General features: G+C 46.8%; 1 protein-coding gene across 32 annotated transcripts in view; it reads left to right on the top strand.

Moving 5' to 3' along the window:
* Positions 1-23,510, top strand: part of Dock9 (dedicator of cytokinesis 9) — a 254,311-nt gene that overhangs the window by 102,826 nt on the left and 127,975 nt on the right. For all 32 annotated transcript variants that reach the window (XM_085828875.1, XM_085828880.1, XM_085828874.1 and 29 more), the window contains one exon: positions 11,647-11,763. In XM_085828875.1, coding sequence (XP_085685001.1) covers positions 11,647-11,763 — 117 coding nt within the window. The remainder of the gene's footprint in view (positions 1-11,646; positions 11,764-23,510) is intronic.

Genomic DNA, 23,510 nt, shown 5'->3' with positions numbered 1-23,510 from the left:
CACACACAGACACACACAGACAGAAACAGACACAGGCACACACACACAGAGACACAGACACAGGCATAGACACAGACACAGACTCACACAGACACACTCATACACACACACACACAGACAGACACAGACACACACACACACACATACACAGACACACACAGACAGAAACAGACACAGGCACACACACACAGAGACACAGACACAGGCATAGACACAGACAGACTCACACAGACACACTCATACACACACACACACACACAGACAGACACAGACACACACACACATACACAGACACAGACACAGGCATAGACACAGACACAGACTCACACAGACACACTCACTCATACACACACACACACACACACGCACCCTAAAACATGATGAAGACTGTTGGCGGTCAGAACATCTGGCTGAATTATATAGATAAGGAAATAAATACTCGTTGTATATAAAGCGTCTGGAGCTATAGATGAAGAAGTATAGTTGTCCTCCGGTGTCTTTCTTACCTCACTGTTACATGGACCATCTTCCCAGAAAGGTACACAGAAATGATAGACTTTGAAAATGTACAGACATGTGGCTTTCCACCCTAGGTTCCCCTTTCCACCCCTTTACAGCACAAGCCAGGACAATTCTGAATGTTTATCCCCTAATGGTGCAATGGGCACCAAGGAACCTGGAGTGTTTAGAAGAGGTTTCTGTTGGCCCAACAAGACAGAAGAAATATTCTTGTCAAATTTTCAGGTCATCCCTTCACCCCCACCCGCCCCCTGCAGAGCTTTGGTATTTTCATCTGTGCAGTGAGAGGTAGTGGGTAGGTTGCCTTTCATATCTCTCCTAGAACAGCCCAGGGTTGGGGGCAGGACTAAGATCATAGAGATTTAAGCTTAGTTTATGTAAAAGTGTTTAGCTTGGGGGACTGTCCTGTTAGGATTACTATGGCTGTGATGAAACACCATGATTAAAAGCAAGTTGGAAAGGAAGGGATTTATTTGGCTTACACACTTCTACTTCCAGGTTCATCATCAAAGGAAGTCAGGATAGGCACTCACACAGGGCAGGAACTTGGAGGCAGAGGCCATGGAGGAGTGCTGCTTACTGGCTTGCTCCTCATGGCTTGCTCGACCTGCTTTCTTATAGAACTCAGGACCATCTGCCCAGGGGTGGCACCACCAACAATGGGCTGGGCCCTTCTGTACTAATTGCTAATTAAGAAGATGCTCTACAGCCAGATTTTGTGGGGGAATTTTCACAATTGAGATTCAGATAGAGGATTCTAGCTCATGTCAAGTTGACATAAAACTAGTCAGCACAGGTACCATATATAGAACAATTGGGGTGCCGTCTCATCATGGTCAGTGACTGAGTCAGGAGAGGCGTAGAAGGGAGGCAGAATTTGGGACAGTGGATAGGAGATTTTGGAAGTCCCACTTGAGCCTCCAAACTACCGGTGAAGGTAATTTTAGAACTAAGATGTCTTGGATTATAGTTGTTATTAAATTTTTCTAGAAGTTTGAAATACCCTGTAACTTGATACAACTAATTCAGAATTTTTCCTGGAAAGGTGTTCCGAGGCTGAGGAAGTTTGGAGGGTCCTCATTCCTTACAGGTGTACATACCTCTAACCAGAAGGATGATAAGGAGCCTGTCAGCTTCCCGGATCGGGGTTGGGGTTGTATCCAGATTTCATTTCTGTGGAGGCAGTTCCTCCCCAGGGAAGGACTGCCAGGGCCTGGCACTGTGCTAAGGAGGCACACTTGTACTGTACATTGTCTGGACAGTTCCCTGGAGGTAGGAGCTGCCCCTCGCTTCCCAGGGCTCAGCATGGCCTGTCCCAGGGCTCAGCATCCCACGGTCCTGACTGTCCTTATCTCCTTCACAGAGACTCTGAAGCATGGTCTCCTTGACACACAGAGGCTGGCTTTGAACTTGGCTCTGCTGTCACTCACTGAGGGCTGCTCTCCTGTTCCTTTTCCCCCACCTGAGATCAGCTGCCAGCACCCTGCTGTGTTGCTAAAAAGAGCTGGAGGAAGCAGCAGCTGGACTTCAGTTTGATGTCCCCAGCAGCAAGGCTGTCGCTGGTTAGTCGAGTTGAATGAAACTGGTAGTCTAATTAATGTTTATGACTGGACTTGGCTGCAGAAGGGCAAACTTAGATCCCCAAAGTGACGCGCCCTCCTGAGTCCCTCTGTGCTGGTAATTCTTTTTGTCACCTGTACCTGTATCTTTCTAGAAGCCATAGCTGAAATTTGCAGCCATGTGAGTGTTAGAGAACACTAGGAGCGACCTTCTCATGTTGGCTCCCACTTATTCTGATCCATTCTGTGCTTGATGGAGACTGGAAAGACAGGGACGAAGATGGCTGTTACCAGGACAGGATGTTGCAGATAGGGGCTTCTCAGAGACCCAGGCTCTCCCTCCTCCCGCTCTGCCTCATGGGGACAGCTTTGACCACTCCATCTCTACTGTGGTGGTTTTTAAAAAACAAAAGAGAGTTTCAGAAAGTAAACATTTTCTTTTTGACACCAAACCTTAAAAATAACAGAAATAGCCATGCGTGGTGGCGCACGCCTTTAATCCCAGCACTTGGTAGGCAGAGGCAGGCGGATTTCTGAGTTCGAGGCCAGCCTGGTCTACAAAGTGAGTTCCAGGACAGCCAGGGCTATAAAGAGAAACCCTGTCTCGAAAAAAAAAAAAAAAAAAAAAAAAAAAAAACCAAAAAGCAAAAACAAACAAACTAACAAAAAACCCAGAAATAGTACGTAATTAGTATATACTTTAAACTTCTTGATAGCTGAAGTAAGGTAGCCTGAAACAGATGTCATTGATTATTATCCAAGAATTTCTTAATAAAATATTTCTAATCTTTATAAAAATATCAAGGTAGTTATGCATTCTTCTAGTCAGACTGACACTAACACTTAGTCTCTGCCTATACCTCATGTGAACTCATAACAGTCACTGTGTGTTTGTGTACCCTCATTGGGCTGGAGCTTACCCGTAGGTTAAGCTGGCCAGCAAAGCCCTAAGGACCTCCCTGCCTCATCCTCTTGGCCTGGGATTATAGATATGACGCCATCTCTGCTTCTTTTCATGTTACAAGGCAAACACCTCTCTGACTGAGCCATCTCTCCAGCCCCAGAATAGCTACATTTTAAATAATTAGCAGTCACATGTAGCTAGTAGCCACCTTACTGAATACCACTAAGTATTACTTGTCCATAAATTTACACATTTAGTCTCCAAATAGGAATGTGTTGTGGAGAGGGGTGAGTCTCTGGATGAGGTAACAACGTATCTGTGAATCTGTAGGAAGAAAACAAATGATGTTAGTGTAAATCAAGGTGTTCCTTGCAAAGTTCACGCCTAAGTGCTTTCTTGCATGCATGCGAGGTCTAGTGCCTGGTAGCATCTGTGTGTATCCACGAACATGAGCATGCACTTCAGAGTAAGATTATTAATATTCATCTGGGACATGAGTGTTGTTGAACAAGCACACTCTCTTTGTGTGGAGTGAGACTGTCAAGCCTTGGGCACAGGATTGGCTCAGCAGAGCTCAGCATTGATCAGAAAGGCCCTGCACTTGTGCCATCCATGTCTGTGTGTGTGCAGCAGGGAGGTGCTCAGTGCAGACCTGAGGCGTATGGCACTGGAGGTGGGGGGAGGTGGGGAGGATGACACCTCAGGGTTACCATCTGTGCGGCCTTCCTTAAATCATCTCACTCCCCTGAGCTTGTTCTATGAGATAGGAATGTATGTAGCCTGGTGAAAGATGTGCCAGTTGAAGGGTAAGGTTGTACTGAAGTTGACTGACTGTACTGGCTGCTTGCTGTTTGGTTTAGGACCCTAGGACTAGGGATTAAGGTGCATGCTTTACATATCAAAGTAGACCTGGCCTCCAGGTTCTCTCAGCATCCCTCAGTCCCTACCTGACATACACTCCCTCCCAGCCTTGAACTCTCCCTCTCCCCTCTCCCCTCTCCCCTCTCCCCTCTCCCCTCTCCCCTCTCCCCTCTCCCCTCTCCCCTCTCCCCTCTCCCCTCTCCCCTCTCCCCTCTCCCCTCTCCCCTCTCCCCTCTCCCCTCTCCCCTCTCTCCTCTCCCTTCTCCCCTCTCCTTCTGCCCTCTGCCCTCTGCCCTCTCCCCCTCCCCCTCCCCCTCCCTCTCCCTTCCCCCTTTCACCCATGGCCATTTCCCTGGCCTCCTTTCTTGGGGCCACTGAATTAGCCCATTCTAGAGCAGCTTCCCAATAAACCTGCCTTTAATATATTGGCTCCTTGCTCTGTGCAAAGCACCCCAGAGCTACTGATTCACTGGTGGGGTGGGGGTGGGGGGGCAGGGTGAGCTTGCATTCCCAGGTGCTACTTCCAGATGCGGATGCTGGATGTCTGGGGCTAAGCTTTGGGATCCCCTGGACTGCTAAGATGAGTCCACACAATACATCTTCAGTACTACTAGATATTTTGGGGACTGGAATTTAAGTTCTGGCTCCCAACACTACCTGCTCCACCACAGCTGGTCTCTGTGCTGTCTTTTGCCTCTAAGCCTGCAGGAACTTGTTTGTGAGCCAGAATATCCCGGGGACATTTACCTTCAGCCTCGATCGCTTAGGGTATGTTGTGAGGAAATGGGAACAGAGTCGGCTTTTACAGCCTTTTTGTGACCCCATTGTCTCAGAATTAATAACTTCGAGGCTATGATGTTAGTGAAGGAAAAACACAGGTAGTGTGAAAGAGTCTATAGTCTGGATCTATATGGAATCACCCAGCACTTCTCACCTATAGGAAGCAGGCAGAAGCAGAGCATGCTGGGTTATACAGGGCTTCCCCTCTTCCCCAGGACAGCTGGGGTCAGGGAGAGGCAGTGCCTGATGCTCTGTTTGCCAGAGAACAAGCCCAGCACTCTTTCTCATGTGACTCCTGGGCAGGGAGTAAGTTCCCTAAATTCCTGTCTGTCTTCTTCTCTTCATTAATATTCTGAGCAGCAGCCCCACTGAGCACAGCCATCAATGGGAGAAGTTAAATGGGTTTGAGGTGATTGGTATTGACCTCAGCTTTATCCAATCTCCATTTGATGTTGAATACACAGTTTTCTTTCTTTCTTTCTTTCTTTCTTTCTTTCTTTCTTTCTTTCTTTCTTTCTTTCTTTCTTTCTTTCTTTCTTTCTTTCTTTCTTTTTCTCTCTCTCTCTCTCTCTCCCTCTCTCTCTCTCTCTCTTCCTTCCTTCCTTCCTTCCTTCCTTCCTTCCTTCCTTCCTTCCTTTCTTTTTTCTTTGGGACAGGGTTTCTCTGTGTAGCACTGGCTGACCTGGAACTCACTCTGTAGACCAGGCTAGCCCCAAACTCAGAAATCAACCTGCCTTTGCCTCCTAAATGCTGGGATTAAAGGTGTGCGCCACCACTGCCTGGTCACAGTTTTCTTTAGTTCTGTTCATCTAAGAAGTGGATGAGTAATTTTGGAAAGCCGTGGTTTCTTATAAAAGCAACATTAAAACCTCTCCTGGTCATCTATTATCATATTTGTTTTAAATGGCCAGTGATCATTAAATGGATATACTTGATCAATAAAATCACCATTCAGTGACAAGTTCTATAATGTGAGTGTTTTTAGAAGTGTGCCCTATGGGGAGGTGGGGGGTGGGGATTGGACATGTTCTTGGTTCTACGGTAGAAAGCCGAACTCACAGAAAACTAGTGTGTCCCTGCTGGAGGGGTCAGCACTAGTGTGTCACAGCTAGAAGAGTCAGCACAAGGGTGTCACTGCTGGCATAGGCAGCTTTGAAGGTGACTCGGCACAACTGAGAATTTGGTGCTCCTGTGTGCTGGGCTGTCGTCTCCAGATCCTCATGGGTGCACTTTAAGTTTCAAATCTACGTTTAGGTAAGCTCTCATTTGCCTCCTGTGTTTATCACAGTGTAGAAATTAAAACGAACAGTGCCTGCCTGCAGTGCTTTGGTGGGAGCTGAGGGGAGAGCCTTGCCCAGGGCTGCAGACTTCTCTGAGGGACTCAGGATGGTCCATTCCTTCTGAGCACATCTCTAACAGGAACGTTACAATGGTGTTCCTCAAGTCCAGATGTTTGCACAAGCTTGTGGTACACTGTGGTGATCACGTTGCCCCTGCTGTGACTAGACATCATGACTGAGGCAACTTATAGAAAAAAGGTTATTAGGACTTTAAGGAGTGTGTGATGGAAAAGTGGAGACATGGCAGCTGGGGCTGGGGCTTGGAGATGCCATTCTGAAGTAGGAGCAGGAGCAGGAGCAGAGAGGACACTGGGAATGGCACCAGGCTTTGGAACCTCAAAGCCACCCCCAGTGACATACTTCCTGCAGCAAAGATAACTTCCTCAACCTCTTCAAAATGCCACCAAACAGGAACCAAGTATTCAAACGTCTCAGTCCATGGGGGACATCCTCATCCAAACACCACAGCTACATAGTATGAAAGTTTCCATACATGTAAGTACACTGTAGCTGTCTTCAGACACTCTAGAAGAGGGAGTCAGATCTCATTATGGGTGGTTGTGAGCCACCATGTGCTTGCTGGGATTTGAACCTCGGACCTTCGGAAAAGCAGTTGGGTGCTCTTACCCACTGAGCCATCTCACCAGCCCTCCAAACTTGTCTTTACCTCCGTGTACTTCAAGGGGGCTCGAGACATGGCTCAGTGACTGAGAGACTGCTCCTACACAGGACCTGAGCTGGATCCCCAACACCCATGCTCCCAACCACTTGAAACTCTAGCTCCAGGGCATCTGGACTCTGCAGATACCCGCACTCATGTGTGTACATGTGTGCACGCGTGTACACACATACACACATGCACACCTACTTCAATTTCCCAGACCCTGAGCTACCAAATGGTAATGGGGCTGTGCTATCTATGTTTATTGTGATCTCAGAGGGCGGTTGGTTTTGTTTTGAGACAAGGTCTCACTGTGTAGCCCAGGTCAGCCTGAAACTCCAGCCTGAGCCTTGAGTGTGTTGGCATGCTGGCAGTTTCTGGTCTTAATGCCATGGGCAGTGGAAAGAACAATGCATCTCTCATTCCGTGATGGGAGGTCGGTATCCCATGCTGGAAGGTGTGTGTGTGCGTGTGTGTGTGTGTGTGTGTGTGTGTGTATGCACGCACGTCGTTCCTGCGCTTCTCCTGCCCGTGGCCTCTTGCAGTCCATCTTCTCTTAGGTCTCATCTTGCCGTACATGCTATAGACTGAAGGTGAGCACCCCAGGTTTGAACAGTACCTGGCCTGCACCTTAGGGAGGAGACTGAGAACAAGCCGAGCAAGGACTCCTCCATAGGAGCCATTCCTTTGAATTCCAGTGCCTCCCACCCGCTCAGAGGAAGCTGGCTCACACTGTTAGATGTTTCTTGTTCCTTAAGCCACGGTTCACAGTTTCACTGTCTGCCCCAGGCTTTTCAGGAAGTCCTTGGATGTTTTCTCCCTCACATTGAATTCCCAGTAACCTAGACTGTCTGTGCACCAGTGTCCTCCAGGTCTCCTGCAACACCGCCCCACCCCTCACCTCTCCCTACCCCCACCCCACAGTCTACTTTTTTGAGCAACTGGTTGTTTCTTGTACTCATTAAACCCAAGGAGAACCTGTCATAAAGTTGACGGAGCTGAATTATTTAGCTCCCTCTCTTGGGGTTTGGGGCTGGGACACCAGCAGTTCATGTTTATCAGTTTGTTGGTTTGTTTTGTTAACTTTTCATTGATTCTTTGAGATTTTTTTGTATCATGTACCCCAATTCTACTCATCTCCCCAAAGGAAAAAAAATCTTGTTGTGGAAGCTGTACTGTCACAGGGTGTCTGTCTCACAGTATGCCCTTTTGTCCACACGTCTTTACTTGCAAATGTTCACTGCAGTGAGTCATTGGTCTGTTTTTGAGGCCTCTGGCTTTGCTACGCTATCAACTCTGGAACCTCACTGGGACTCATCTTGGATATCCTGTCGTTGCCGTTGCCATGGAGATCCTGCAGCTCTGTAGGACTGGCCCCTTCACAAGCTCCAGCAGTTCATAGACAGGATCGAGGTTGTGATAGGCGAGCTCAGAACCCTGGGTCTGGGCCTGGGTGGTAGCTGAACTGGTCAGCCGCCATCTCTCCCACACCCACACCACCGGGGCGAGCTCTCCAGCTCTGCCCTAGCTAGCTTACCTAATGTCGCAGTCAGTAAGGAGCAGAGTCAGCTCTCCTGCTTTCATGACTGTGTGTGTGGGGGGGCAGCTTTCCCATGGAGGGGGAGCATCTCTCCCTTGTGCATGTCACCCTGGCAGAGGAGTGGCAGGGCCAGCTCTCCCACACTCACACCCTTAGGGCCAGCTCAACCCGAAACTCCCAAAACCAGGGCAGCTCTACTCTGCTTCCTGGGTGAGGCGCAGGTCTGGTTCTCCTGGGTGCTGTAGCTGTCAAGGGACAGGATCACCTTTCCTGTTCTCAAGTCAGCTGGGGACCAGTTCTCCCAGCATGCTCAGGAGAGGGGTGGGTCCAGCTCTGCACAGCCCTTAGACATCAGCATGGCCTTAGGTGGCCGCCCAGACCAGGGACGTCTGCCTGGCCCGTGGTGGTAACAGATCTCTGCTGTTGCAGGGCCAGAGATCCAGACATGGACCATGGGGGCAGCCCAGGCGAGGACCTCCCCATGGCCTTAAGATGGCATCAGCAGCTACTCACATCAGACTGTTCTTCCCTACCCTGGAGTCTCCAGTTCTGCCACTCTTCATTGTGTTTACATCTTTCTGCTTCTCTTTCTGTTCCATTCCCCCCCCCCCTTACTTGCTCATAGAGGAACCTGGGGCCTCTGGGTGTATGGGGTCATCTCTGAGTGCAATGCCCTGCCTCGGCCATGTGGTACCAGGCTTGGGCTGTCTCAGGCTTGTTCCCTGCCTAGGCCACATGGTGCTGGGCTGGTGGTCCATGAGCTTGTATTCATAATGGCATCCCGATATAACTTTCTAAGCTTTAGGTTGCCCCGGATACATCTACACCTATATGCCATGCACTCTGGAGTCCACCCTTAAGCTCAGCTGGCTCCTTCTATTCCAGAAGCTTCCTCAGGTAGCACCATGTTGTGGGTGCCTCATTTATCCCCGATAGTGAACAAGGTGGTCCTGCACTTTGCCAGGGCCAGTTCCAGGTACTGGAGATGCAGCAAACAGATGCCTTAGCTTTCAGGGAGATCCATAACCTCCCTGGACCAGGTCAGGTTTTCTGTAGGGTCAGAAGCCCCAGCCCGGGTCTCTACCATGTTATTCATTTAGCTCTTCTTCACAGATACCTCGTGTCTCTCTGGCTGTGAGCTCTTCTGGGCAGAGGCTGTATCTTCCTCACCTCCCTGTTGTCCTAAAGGCCTGGTATGGTGAACATGGGCAGGTTAAGTAAATATCTGCAGAGAGCAGGGATACACCTTGATAATAATGTGTGCACACCAGAAAGGGAGCCTGCCAGTTCTTTATGCTCACCCTCATGGCGAGAAAACAAGGAGTCCTCTAGCAAGACCTCGCAACTTCAGGAAGTTGGAGGTAGCCGTCGATAAGCAGGAGTCCTCTGTGTGTGTGTGGACAGACTCCATAGGAGGGTTCTTGAGGCTTCTTAGCACCTGGTTCAGAGGCGCAGCCTGCCCTGTCCCCATCTCCAGCAGATGTCTTGGGAAACAGACTAGGGTTTCATGAGTCTTCATCTCGGCCGTTTAATAGCTTTCGTCCTCATGGAGAGAAATCAAGGAAAGTCCTAAATTCTTCATGAGCAGGAGTGAGCGTCTCATTAGAACCCTTCAAGAGCTGCCGCTTCCTCTGTCTGCTGTTTTAAGAAGTGGCATTCAGGATCTCATATACATGGTCACATCCAGTAACGGAGACAGAAGAAATGTTTAGAAAGTTCACAGGAAGTCCTTGTGACCGAGGGAAGAACACAGGGGGGATCACTCTGTTTGTTTTTTGAGACTTGATCTTCCCTTAGCCCTGCAGTCCTCGTGTTGGGCCACAATTGAACTATTTTGTGGGTAATCACTCTCCAGGCCTGCTGGCTTCCAGAGGCATCCCTTTTTCTTGGTACCAGGAAGACTTTCTGGTTTGATTACCGTTCTATCTGGATTTCCAGTTTGCATGAATATAGGCCTCTGGTCCAAGCAGGCCTGTGCTGTGGGAGGGAGGGGTCCTGAACCCGGAAGATCAGTTAGCAGCAGGGTACAGAGGTGTCACTCTCTTGAATCCATGAGCACAGTAGGGATGTTTCAAACTGTGTTCAGAACCTCAGAAAAGCTATGATTTTCCTATCCATAGCTAATGTGTGTTCTCACTGTCCGTTGAGGTAAGGAACACTTTTCCCAGGCCATTCTTACCCCATGGCCCTTGAGTCAGGCCATTCCTATGAGACTACTTGGACACCATACTTATAAACCGTTTGTAGGTAGTGGGCCTGCGGGCCCTTGCAGTATTTACCTCCATCTTGCCAGGATAGATGATGTACACCAGACCACTCACTCGCTTTTTGAGTGGCAGCCCGCTGCTTTGGTGGAGTTGCTCTAACAGAAGAGGCTCTCTGAGCACCTCGCTCCCCTCCCCCGCCCACACCCACTTGTGTTCTCAGCCCTCCCTGACACGAACTGCATCAGTACTCAGTTCAGTTGATAATGTGAGTGTCTCTTTATATTAGCTTTGGGCTCAGCCCTGGGTAGCAGTGTCATCTCTATTATGGTTTTTCTCTCTCTTAGGCCTTTTGTCTTTCTGTCTTTCTGCATGTTTCTGCCATTGCTGGCTGGTTGTTTCACAGGCACATAGTCAGTGGAGGGAATTATCTTTGAGCCTTTCGGGGTAGAGTCAAGTATATGCAAAGCCTCCACTAAAAGGGAGAAAGGACATGCATTGCAAGCAGTGACTGAAGTGTGTTTATAGTAACAAGGTACATTTCGTGTGTGCTGTGGTCCTCCAGGCTCTGCTGTTGATGTGCATTAACTCAGCTGACCCAACAGCAGCCCCCGACGACTGTGCTTCCCGCCTCCTCTTACCACTGTCTGGCCTTCAGAGGGATTGACACCTGAGTGGTGTGTATGGTCCTGATAGCAGCAGACCCAGGTTCTGTGAGAGGTCAAGCATAGAGAGGGTAAGGCAGCATGAGGCAGACAACATGGTGGCAGGAGCATGAAGCCTACGGTCAGGAACCCCTGGGAGATGAATTAATCACTCAGCCTCTGTTTTCTTTCTAAAGTCTGCAATTCCAGCTCAGAGGATGGCACTGTTTTCATGATAGAGATGGCCTGAAAATCCCACCAGAGTGCAGGTCTCTTTGTTGCTTAAATAATGGAATAAGTACCACTCTTTCAGAACGCCATGAACACATCCCCTCTGAAAACACTTCTTCTTTCATTATGTTTTAAGAATGAAAAAGTTGGGAAATATTGTAGTTTAGCTGCATAAAATTCTTTCGCTTAAGAAGTTGCTTTTCTCAAGTAGGCAATGATAACCACTAAGAAGCCATCCAGGGCTCAGGGCCACACGCAGCATTGAGGCTAGCCTGGAGTTACAATGTGAGACTTGTGAGATTGTCTCACACAGACGGAGGTCTGTGCACTGAAGAAGGGAGCATTTCAGTGGGAGCGTCTCAGTGGGAGCGTCTCAGTGACTGCGACTCTCTTGGTTTTCCAGGCAAAGCCAAAGCTGATCGAGCCACTCGACTACGAAAATGTCATCGTGCAGAAGAAGACGCAGATCCTAAATGACTGCCTGCGGGAGATGCTCCTCTTCCCTTATGATGACTTCCAGGTCAGCGGCTGCCACTGTCAATAGATCTGTGTTATCGTAGAAACCTTGGAAAATATTGTGGTCTAGATTTGATTATACATATTATTCTACATATTGAATGGCTGTTTGATTGGTGAATTCGTGATTTTTTAAAGATGGGAATAGAGCCAGTCCTGGTGGCACAGGCCTCTGTATTCCTAGCTACTTGGAGAACAGAAGTAGGAGGAGCCTATGTTCAAGGACTAACTAAGGTACAAAGTGATTTTAAAGCCACCCTGGACCCTATCTCTAAATAAAAAGTCGAAAGTGTTCTGGGGTGCAGAGTGCTTACGCAGCATGTATGATTGTGTACCTTATTATGACTTCATATTCTTAACTTTTTCATGTTAAAAATAAATGCATATACTTAGAAGTTACAAGTTCCTCTTATGTCTTCAAAAATACATTTTTTGGAGATGCTGAACCAAATTTTTTTATTAACTCAGGATGCTAGGCAAGTGACCTACTACTGAGGTATATACCTACAAGCCTAGTTTGCTATTTTTTTTAAAACCAGATATTCTAGAATCTGCTGGGAGCAGCAGAAGTTTGTCGTGCATCCTGTAGGATGACAACTGTGGACCCTGCCACGAGAAGCCCTGAGCTGCAGGTTCCTAGAGGAAAGGGCAGCGAGGCAGGAGCAGTGAAGTCTGTCTCAGTGGCAGGACTTGGGTGTCTTTTCCTTGGGGGAAGCAGGAACACCCAGGAAGCTCCTGCCTCCCCTGCTGTCTGAGTTGATGCTTGAGGTTTTTTAGCCTACAGCTGTGTGACAGACAGGAAGCCTTGAGGTTAGTAAGGAGCAAGGTAAACCATCTCCCTAGTGACCCAGGACCACTGCAGTCTGCTCAGAGGTTCTCTGTCCTGTTCTTCTGGACGTTTCCAAACTGTTTCCTTAGAGAAAGCCAAAGGTTATCTGAGGTTTCTTAGGCCATGAAGTGTGTGTTTCTCTTGGTGTTCAGGAATAAATTTGTTTCTTAGTCTTACAAAAGCTATATTTATAGACTTGAAAAAAATTGCTTAAGAAAGAAAAATCCAACATTAGTGTCTTGTATCATCTTTTCTCCCAGGGACAAACAGTGTAAAGTTAAAAGATTAAAATTTGGAGGAAATCCACGCACTTCTCTTGCCCAAAACCATTTCTGTGATAATCTAAGGGACAAAGAGCTTCACCGTCCCATTCTGGCCGAGAATGAGTGAAGGAGTGTTGGTTTCTGTTGTAGGAAAATTGTTCCAAAGCTGAAGGAGTTTGGATGTCGGCCGTGGCCCACATCCTAGCAGTAGTGACAGGTTGCAGCTGAGTTTGGGCACTGTTCTCATATAGACTGCCACTTTGTCATGAGAGAGACCTTTATCCCGTGCTTCCTTGTTGATCTGTCTCAGTGATGATATTAGCTGTCTAATTGCAGTGTAGTTAATGACTTATCAATGCCACAGATCCCCCCCTGTCTCCATTTTGGTAGGCAGAGTAGAAGCATCCCTGATAATTGTTTCTGGAGGCATTGTAAACATACTTCGTCAGGGAGAAGCATCCTTTCTCATACAGAAAAGTATGACAAGCTTAGGAAAGGGGTTAGACAGTAAAGTAAGCGCAGTGCACGCGAATGTGACAGTCGCCCTCAATGAGCAGCTGTCATTAACTGTTGCAGTAGCAGAGCATGGCGTAGATGTCTGTCAGGTGTGTGCAAATGCTCATCATACGTACACATGGAGGTCGTGCTGCCTTAGTGTGCTTCCAAGTGGGCAGGCTGACATTGAGCCCTAGGTACAATTTTATATCGTCATAGAGCATAAAAGGCAGTAAATACCGAAAAGGATATTTGGAGGCAGTTTATAGGTCCCACTCACATTTCCTAAAAGTTAGATTCGTTGTTAGTATAAGCCGTGGATACGTGGGAAAGGAAAGGGTGTGTTTCCTCGACTTCTGAGTATGTACCTGAAAGACCTGACAGAGATACAAAGATGACTTACACAAGATGCTCCTTAGGTGGTGAGTCACAGGAAGAAGAGGATGTCTGTCCACAGATGAAGGCAACAAGACATCACAGTATTTACTTGTGGGGAAGGAGATGCTTATGGGCCTGTGCTGCCACACCCAAGCATACCACACTCTTTAAAAGAGTTGCGGTTGTAGGATTTCTAGCTAAACGTGGAAGTGCAGTGGTCAGTCATAGAACTGTGTGCAGCGTCAGGGTGTCATCCGTGTGCGATATTAGTTTACATTCGCACACAAGGTATATCCATTGTGGGATATTAAGGTTTCTATGGAACATCTTGTTTCATTTGTATCTTGTTTTGGGGTGGGGTGGGGTGGTATTTTTGTTTGTTTGTTTTGAGACAGGGTCTCAAGTACTCCAGACTACCCTCAGACTTGCTATGTAACCAAGAGTGCAAGAGGATTTAAGGTGTCAGTGAGGATGGAAAGGGTTGGTGGTTCTAGGTGTTCAGAGTCAGGACAAGCCTCGGGAAATGTGGCTGCTCCAGTCTCTGTCGGCAACATCCTGACTTCTATCTCCCCTCCCCTGCCCTCCCCCACCAGTTCTTTTCCTCTTTTACTTACACACAACCCACAATGATGTACAAACCAGGAACCTGAAGAGGAAGCCGAGTGCCAGGACTTACAAAGGCCTGGAAGTTCCCGATCTCATTTCCCATCTACGCTTTGGGAAAGAAAACAGTCTCGTGAAGCTGGCTGTGCAGCTGGGTTGAGAGCGAATGTATTTAATACTTGAAGCCTGGGGGGAGGGGCTTAGCTTTGCCTGGTATTTAGGGCCGTACATACAGTTCAGAATCCCGAGGAGAGGAGAATGAGTGTATCGTGGTTGCTCGTAAGAAGCAGGAAGTTTAAAGCACATCCCGTGAGTGCCTATTCTAGAAATATGAAGTCTAACTCTCACTGCAGGCGACCAGAGCCTTGGTGAGCACCGAGCTTATGGAGGAGGGACAGACACTGAAGGACAGGATGTGTTGCAGGGACCCAGGCTGGAGAGTGTAATAGCTAGAGCTGCTGGCCTAGCAGGAGAGGCCCCTCAGGGTTGATCTTAGCTCCCTAAAACAAAACAAAACTAAAACCCAGGGGAGACGTCCCTTGGGAGCCATCTTACCTTCACTCTTGCCTCTATTCACTGCTGAAATGAACAGATGGGCTCAAGGGTGGAAACTTGAGGGTCCTGAGTAGCTAGGAAGAGATACACCATCCCCACCGGCCCATTCCCAGATGTCACCGGAAGGTGACAGCAGGCTCGGAGAGTCCTGAGAGTGAACTTTTCTTCTCCCTCCATCGGGTTCATCTTCTCTAGCACTGTGACTTGGTCTTTGGACTGCTTTTATTGTTGTTTGGATTTCTTGGTGTTGTACGGTTACTTTTAAATTCTCCATACAATGTGTTTGTGTATGTGTCTATGCATGTGAGTGCAGGTACCGAAGAAGGCTACAAGTGTAGGATTCCCCCCAGCTGCAGGTAGGTGGTTGTGAGCCACAGTGATGGGAATGTTGGTAACTGAATGGGAATTCTTCTGGAAGAGAATTGTAACCTCTGAGCCGGCTCAGCCCTGGGGGAATTTTTGTTTGTTTTTTAACATGACTTTATTATTTTGTAAAGTGTTCATGCATGTGTATGTATGCACTTGTCTGAGGAGGCCAGAAGAGAGTGTTGGGTCCCTGGAGCTAGAGTGACAGTTGTTAGTAATCTTCCAGTTAAGGGGGTGCTAGGAATTGAACTTTGCAAAGAGCATATAAGTTCTTAACCAATGAGCCATCCCTCGAGCTTTGGGAGTTTAAACTTTCCTCAGAAACTAAATGGAATTCTTTGGGCCTTTTTCTTGTCCCAAGTTTGTTCATCTCCTTAATAACAGGTGAATTAAACATGGAGACTGGGAGCATGTGCATGAGTGTACTCGAGCATGCGTGTGCACACATGCCTGTATGTTGGGTCAGCTTCTCTATGCATGGCATTGTCAAAAATGAACAGAAAATGGGAGTTAATGGCCGATAGTGGAGCTTTGAGGTGTGGTGTGGGAATGCCCCACACTATTTGAGTTTCTAGTCTAGCTTGGTGCTGGAGCCTCTCATGAGCAACTCCTGTGCTCTGAGACAAATGCCTCCTCCAGATCCTTGGAAAGATGCCATACCCTGTGCACAGTCGGTTGGCTGCAGCAGTTCCCAGTGTCCTCTGCTGCTATGGTTTCAGTGTTGCACTGTATCCAAAAAACGCCCAATGTACAGAGAGATCCAGCCACGTGGCATTTCTAAGCAGACGTCAAAGGGAGAGATGCTTTAGACACACAAGACACCATCCAGTTGATCTCAGGCCTGGGGTAGGGTCGGGGTAGGGGATGGGAGGGCAGTTGGGAGCCATCCTGGTAATAGACAGTAGGCTGAAACTGGAGATAACTTTAAAACATTGATGTGGGTGCCGCATTCCTTTGGGCTGGCTGAACATATTAATAATTAAGAAATCAAGCCAGGGCTGTTTGTGTGAGAAGGCAGTGGGGGCTGGGCCAGTGTCTTCTGGGTGGCCTAGCCATGCTTTGTACTCCCGCCTCTCTCTTCCCCCAGGTACTGCACACCTAGCAGGGGTTGTCCTTTTCAGTGTATGTTGAAGCACTGTTCCTCTGCATCAAGTGTGCAGAGGTTTGAAGGGATAATTCTCTAAATAAAGCCAAAATGATGACAAGGCTGGAATGCTTTATAACAGATTGCTAGGCGGGCTCTGCAAAGATGGTCACATTTTTTGTGTGTGGTGTCACATTCCTATAATCCCAGCCCTTGGGAGGTGTAGACAGAAGGAGCTAAAGTTCAAGGCTAGCCTTGGCTACCTAGTGAGTTTGAGGCCAGCATAGGTTACATAAGACCTTGCCTTCTAGAGAAGAGCTTGCTGCTGCTCTCTGACCCAGTGTCTCAGTAGTGGCTTAGGCAAGGCCACCCCACCCTGGGCTGTCTGTTTGGGATCCCACCTCCCTTCCACTGGGAAAGCAGCCACACTCCCTCTCCTGTCTGTTCTTGGTGTCTGAGAGAGGCCACTCCCAGCTTTCTGCTCCTGGATCAGAAGAGACAAATACTTGGTCCCTATCCTTGCAGCTGGTTCAGGTTACAGTGGGATCTCTGATGTAGTTCATTGTTCTCAGGGTCTCTGGAGGAAGGGTGGGCCTTTTGTTTCAGGCTTTTAATTAAAATCATAAAAACCTGATTTGTGTGCCCAGTGGATATGCATAATTCCCACCCGAGTATTTTTAAATAGTTGAAGGCCATCATGAAGTGATTAGTAAATAACCAGCCTTGTGTGAGTGGAGAGGTTTAGAAAAATCAAGATGACATAACTGTGTGCTGGGGACAGTAGTGTTTATCTAAATCTGTGTAGTGAAAAGTAACTTGGGTAGTAGTGAGTCAAAGGAATGTCAGGGTTCATCTCGTTTTTCTTTTGCCTGTCTGGTCTCTCATCCCCTTGGGAAGGAGGCGGGGCTTAGAATTCTATGTTCACTGAACACTGGAATTTCTGAGGCACTGAGGAAGTTGAAGGTCCTAGAAGGCCTGTCTGCGGATGTGTGGGGGCTGGGTGAGGGGTGGGGGAGTTTCAGGCTTTCCCCGGGATTACATAGCCAGCCCAGGAAAGGCACACCTCCAGGGTTTCCCCAGCCAGCTCCCAATTCAATGTCCCTTCTCAGATTCCACAACGTGAAGATTAATGAAATGACTGGCTTCACATTTCTCCTCCTTGGAAACTTGAGCCTCTTGGCGGGGTGGGTGGGGATAAGGGGTTCAAGGTCATGTGTGTAAGATAGACCCCTGCATCATCCCCTTGGGGTCTGGACTTGGGTTAGTTTAAAAATGAGGAGCTGAGTTTAAGCTCAGAAGATAGGAGTGCTGCAGGTCCTGGGGCAGTAAGGCTGGGGCATTGCCAGGTAAGGCACCTGCTGCCTCACTGTGTCCCTGTCCCCCAACCATCCCCCAGCTGGCCCAAACAGCCCAGAAGTTTCCAACGCTGACCTTGTAGCTCAGGGCTAGCAGAGTGTTTGGAGGGAATCATTTCAGTCAACAGATAAGTTCTTAAAGTAAAAATAATCTACTTGAGATTTGAAGTTTCAGGCCAGACCGGGAAAATAGCTGTGTGTTTAACAACTCTTCTTGTTAGGGTCCGGGAACCATGGCTGCATGAACCACTTCATTTCATAGAAATAAGAAGTTCATCTGGGGGGTTCCAGGTGCACACACACCCCTCACAGTGCGTCAGAGGGGACATGTGCTGCCCTCTCTTTTGGTTCAGCTACTGCAGTGGCTCTGTGGAGTTCCTCATGAGACTCTTGTCTGTCCCTGGACAAGGTAACTAAGGGTCTCCTATGTCAAAGACTGCCAGCATTTAACCTAAGGAACTGTACAAAAGCTACGCCTGACAGCAGCTGGGAAGTTTTCTTCTAAGTTGCATTGTGAACTTAGAGATTTCCATCTCAATGGTTATTTGAGATGCTAACAATACATAGTTTTTAGTCTTCAGATACACTTTCATACCCTCCACAGTAGGAAAAACTTCCTCTAACCCTTTCATATTAAAAGCTTCCTCAGTAGGATAGAGGTATAATTGGGTCTCCATTTCCCAGACACCCCCCCCCCCTTGGATTCAGAAATCAGGCTGAGAATACTTAGAGAAAAGAAGGGTGTGTGAGCATGCTGCTGTCTAGATGGTGCAGCATGCGGCTATACAGACCACCTTGTATTGGAGGAGGTGTTAAAAGTAATGGGAGACCGTTGATAATTACACAGGGGAATAGCATGGGCTCAATGCAAAACCTACCTAGGATAAGGGACCTGGGTATCTCTGGGTATCTTAGATATAGATATAGATATAGATATAGATATAGATATAGATATAGATATAGATATAGATATAGATATAGGAACCCAGTCCCTCAAGGTCACTGAAGGATAGCTGTAATTTATTTCTAAACATAAAAAGAGTGGGGCTAGCCATTTGTATTAGACTATGTTATAAAGTACCTTAAATTTGTATAGCTATGTTGGGCATTCCCTTTAACCTCTACAGATTCCCCCAGAGAAGGAGTAGTGGTTGTCCCCTTTGTTATAGATGAGGAAAATAAACTGTGACAGATTAGGTAATTTGCATAATGTTACTGAGCAAGGAGAAGGGAAAGAACAATCTATTCTGCTATTCTTTGCCATTTTTGATGTTGATTTTTGGTCCAGCCTTTAGCTGGAATAAGAATCTTAATGGATAGAAATAAGGCGACAAGCTCTGAGTGGTTGTGTACACCCCTAGTCTCAGCAGTGCTCAGAGGCCGAAGCAAGAAGATCATGAACTAAGGGCCACCGTGTGGAGTGTTATGAATTCCAGGCCAGCCTTGCTATATGGTAAGAGCTTTCCACACAACCACTAGAATCTCTACAGTACTAGAAAGAAACTCCGCCCATTGTTAGAGGGCCTAGGTGCTCACTAAGTATAACTCTTAGGAGATAGACTTGGACTTTTTTATAGGCCTAATAAGTGAAACTATAGAAATGTAATGTTAATTGGTTTGGCATAGAGTATGGTCTGAATGTGACTTTTAGTACACAAAATCTATAGAGAGGTTAAAATAGAACGTTTGCTTGTGCTATGGACATCCCTTGTCAGTTTCTGTAATGGATCAGAGAGCTTTTGTCTTAATAGGAAAAGCCATATATTCAAGTAATGGATGGTGATTGGCAGTTTCCCTTTTCTATCCCCATTGACTGTTTTATTCATTCGTTCTTGAAACATTTACAAGTAAGAAGAGATGTCTCTTGGCCTCAGAGGAAAAGGCATATGCCTGCATTAGAGTAGATAATCGAATCAACTGTTAAAACAAGTCTTGGGGACATTTATTTTAAGGCCAACAATTTATAGGGTCAAATATCAGCTTTTCAGGTCTGTAGACCAGATTTTGACCAATGTGACCAGGGTTGTTCAGACTCAAGGGAGCCGACACTCATTTGATGACTCCACAATAAAAGCAAAATACTACTTTAAAAGTACATCAGAAAGTACAATAAAGCATCTAAGTGTTGTTGGCTTTGCATCTCTTCCTGGTAGAAATGTTGAAATGGGAAGCACGTTATAAGCAAGTGGATTGCTGTGGTTGGAATTGAGTGAAGACAGTGAGGACCGGAGAGCTCGGGGCATTAGTGGTGCCTGCTCCATTCGTGACAAGTCACCAGACCCACCGGGGTCTAACCTGATGCTCTTACTGTGCAGCTCCTGTTCTTTCTATGACCCGATTGATTAAAAGTGGTAGGGTTTTAGGGTTTAATCGGAAGTCAGTTGGAGTTCAAAGACAGTTTTTGACATAGCAAATATGTTTCGTTCTAGGCCTTTAAAAATGAAAACAAAGCATAATCTCATGGAACCCAGGCTTGTGGAGCTTGTTGAGCATTTGAAGGTGACCTTGAACTTTTGACTCCACCTTCCAGACTACAGGCATGTGCCACCAGGCCCAGATTCTGTGGTTCAGGAGCAAACCCAGGGCTTTGTCCATACTAGGCGAGCACTCTACCAAAGGAGCTACATTCCTAATCCAGCCCTAACTCCTTAACAAAGCTGGTCTTAACCTGTTTGTGCTCTGTCTCCATCACCAGGGTGAGGTTATCTCTCTCGTTTGTTCTGAGTACAATTTGAACTCCTCCTTCACAGTTTCACCATCTTTCCCTAGATACACTTTGTTTGATACTATTGTCTTCTGTTGGATTTAGACCCTCTGCTCTTTTCCTAGAATCCCCTGGTCTTCTCTGCGTGTCCTTCTAGATAGAATACTAATCATACTATAAACGTATCTCCTCCTCCTCCGTCAGACTGTATGTGCTCAGTAAGAGCGGCAGATGCATTTTATTAAATGTTACACCCTTAGCCATTAGATCCATGTCTGGAGGAAGGCCAGGGACCCAGACAAGGTTGGGATAATAGGTAATTCTTTATGCTAGGTTTTAAAATGATTAGTAGAATGTTTTTCATCCCAGTTTACCCTTGGGGTCTGGCTGATATTTATTTCTTATCTATTTTACTTGATGTCTTTAGGGTGCTGACTGGGTAGGAGGTGATCGTGGAAACCAGGTCCTTAATGCTCTGCACGATCAGTACAGCATTTCAGCACTGTACTGTAGAGCTGTGCCTGCGGTCTTACAACCACAATGAGTAACCAATCAACCAAAACCTAGTAACTAATACAGTAATCGATTATTTCTCACAGTTCTGAACCCATCAAGGCTCAGCTCAGTGGTTCTTCCGATTTAGCTTTTACCTAGGGAGGCCACATCTAAAATGGCCTCCTCGTCGATATGATATATGTGCCTTGGGATAGCAGGACAATTTTCTCTGTATAACATGGTCCTTCTCTATGGCCATCTGATATTGTTTCTCGGTAAGTAGTGTCAAGGTAGTAGAATTTTTAATTAACATTCTTTGAGAATTTCATTACATGTATACAATGTATTTTAATTACATGAATATAATGTAGTTTGATCATGTTTACGCTTACTCCTTGCCCTACATCTTCCTACATTCAGCCCCCATCCCACCCCAACTTCATGCCCATATAACCCATATAACCCCACTGAGTTCAGTTGGAGTCCAGTTTGTGCTGCTTGCATCTGCATGGATTGTAGGACTAGTCACTGAAGTATGATCACCAACCAGGGCCTACACCCTTAAGGAAATCTGATTAACCCAGGGCCTCTGGCAACAGTCAACTCTCAGCAGCTCTTCAGCTAAAGATGGAGCTATGAGTCCTCCTCCTTCCATGCTAGAATGCCAGCTGGTTTGGTCTTGTGTGCACTGTAAGTTCATGAGGGCACTGATCCTGTCAGGCCCTGAAGACACTTCTCCTTTAGTCAGTCCTCCCCGACCTCTGGCTCCATCAGCCTTTCTGCTCCCTCCTCCTGCTCCTTCCTCCAATGTCATCCATCCTTGAATCTTTGGGTGGGTGTAGTGTACATGCCCCATTTGTGGCTGACAGTGTTCATGGCCGCATGTGTGGCTGGTGTGTGTCATAGACCTTTGACCAATGGCATTTCTATGCTAAGCAGTGTCCACCACAGGAAGATGAGGTCTGACAGGTGCAGAGACAGGAGAATTCTTCATATGGTGCTCAGCTTAGCTTAGGAAGACAAAGGGAGTCTGATTGCCTTCCTGAAGTCTGCCTTTGGCATGTGCACAATGACTTCTACGCTTGGTTAGTCCAGCCTGTTTGCAGAAGAAGAGGAAATAGGGTCCACCTTTGCAGCATGTCTGCAATGTGGTCCAGCCACCTGAAGCCTTCTTTAGAGGAGATCTCAAAAGGATCGGATACAATGTAGCTCAAGAAATACTAAAAAATACACTTCAACTAGATTATGCTGAGGAAGCACATCTAACCTGGTTCTGTTGTATGTGCTGTTTTGAATAAAGTCATTAGTGGGTGGAAACATTTATATCTGGGCAGAGAGTGGTTGGTCAAAATCAGTTAGGAATTGATCACAATGGCTGGTATGTAGCCACAAATTTGAATCAAGACTGTCTGTCTGTCTGTCTCCCCCCTTCTCTCTCTCTCACACACACACACCCCTATCCCTCTGAGACACTGCTCTGGTATGTGTCTGACCTTGAACATACAGCAGTCCTCATGCCTTAGCCTTTCAGAGTTATAGACGAGAAAAACTATGCTTGGCGTTGAGTCTCTCTGTTGATTTAAAGTTGTTTTCTTTTTCAGATGAGAGCATACATACACAACAGCCCTTTATCTATTTAAAAAAAAAAAAATCTAAAAGACCTACTGGCAGTTATTTTTCTCACCCCAGAAGGGTGTTAGGGGAAAAATGTCATGTAATGACAGGTTCTTGCATTCATAATTCTGTGAAAATTTTTACAACAAATTTTCTTTCTTCCTGGTGCTGCGATGAGAAATGGGCTTGAGGTGATGCTGGTCACAGTCATCTTTTCTTCAGATGAACCCTTTGGTGAAGGTCTTACATAAATAGTTATATTTTTAAGATGTGGAAAGAGCCAAGTAAATCAAGCTAAGGAAACAGTGTCTAAGGACACAGCGTGTGCCCTCATTTGCCATGCACAGGCTTTGATGGGCAGTTTCCTCTGTCCTGATCATGGCTGGCTCATAACAGGTTTGGCAGTCTGGATAGACATGATCTTGTGTATGAGAATATATTTCTGTAGCATTCCTTGAAAGTGATTTTGCAACAAAGGTCACAATTTGTTTGAAATATGCACTAAAAACAAGGATCCTGGGTCTTAGACACTCCCTGGAGGCAGAATGGATGAAGAATTCACCTGCACAGGGCTTGAGTGGAGGACAGGAGGTACAAATGTTGCTTTCTATAGGAAGGAAGCCACTGTCTACATGTTGGGTTTAAGGTATCTCTCAAAGCCTGGCGTGTTGCACATGAGAGCAGGGGAGCAACTTGGAGAAGACAGCCCAGAGCAAGATCTGGACATCTGAAACTGAGGGACAAGACAGCCAAGAGCAATAATTGATGGGATTGCAGGAAGAAATAGAAGAAACACAGTAGAAGAAACAGTTAACAGTCATGAGCCTCCCACAGTGCAGAGAGAGAGCCTGTCAGCTACTCCTTACAATTAATCTCCAGATTAAAAAACTGAAATAATTAAACACACAAAATAATCCAATTAATATGGAAACTAATTCAGGAGTTCTCAAGTGAAGAAGTACAAATGGCTGATAAATGCATGGGAAAAAATGTTGAAAGTATTCACCAGG

Source organism: Mus caroli, unplaced genomic scaffold, assembly GCF_978045245.1.
Source record: "Mus caroli unplaced genomic scaffold, Mus_caroli_1 scaffold_12, whole genome shotgun sequence".
NCBI classification, from domain to species: Eukaryota; Metazoa; Chordata; class Mammalia; order Rodentia; family Muridae; genus Mus; species Mus caroli.
This window is presented reverse-complemented; position numbering and strand designations above follow the sequence as displayed.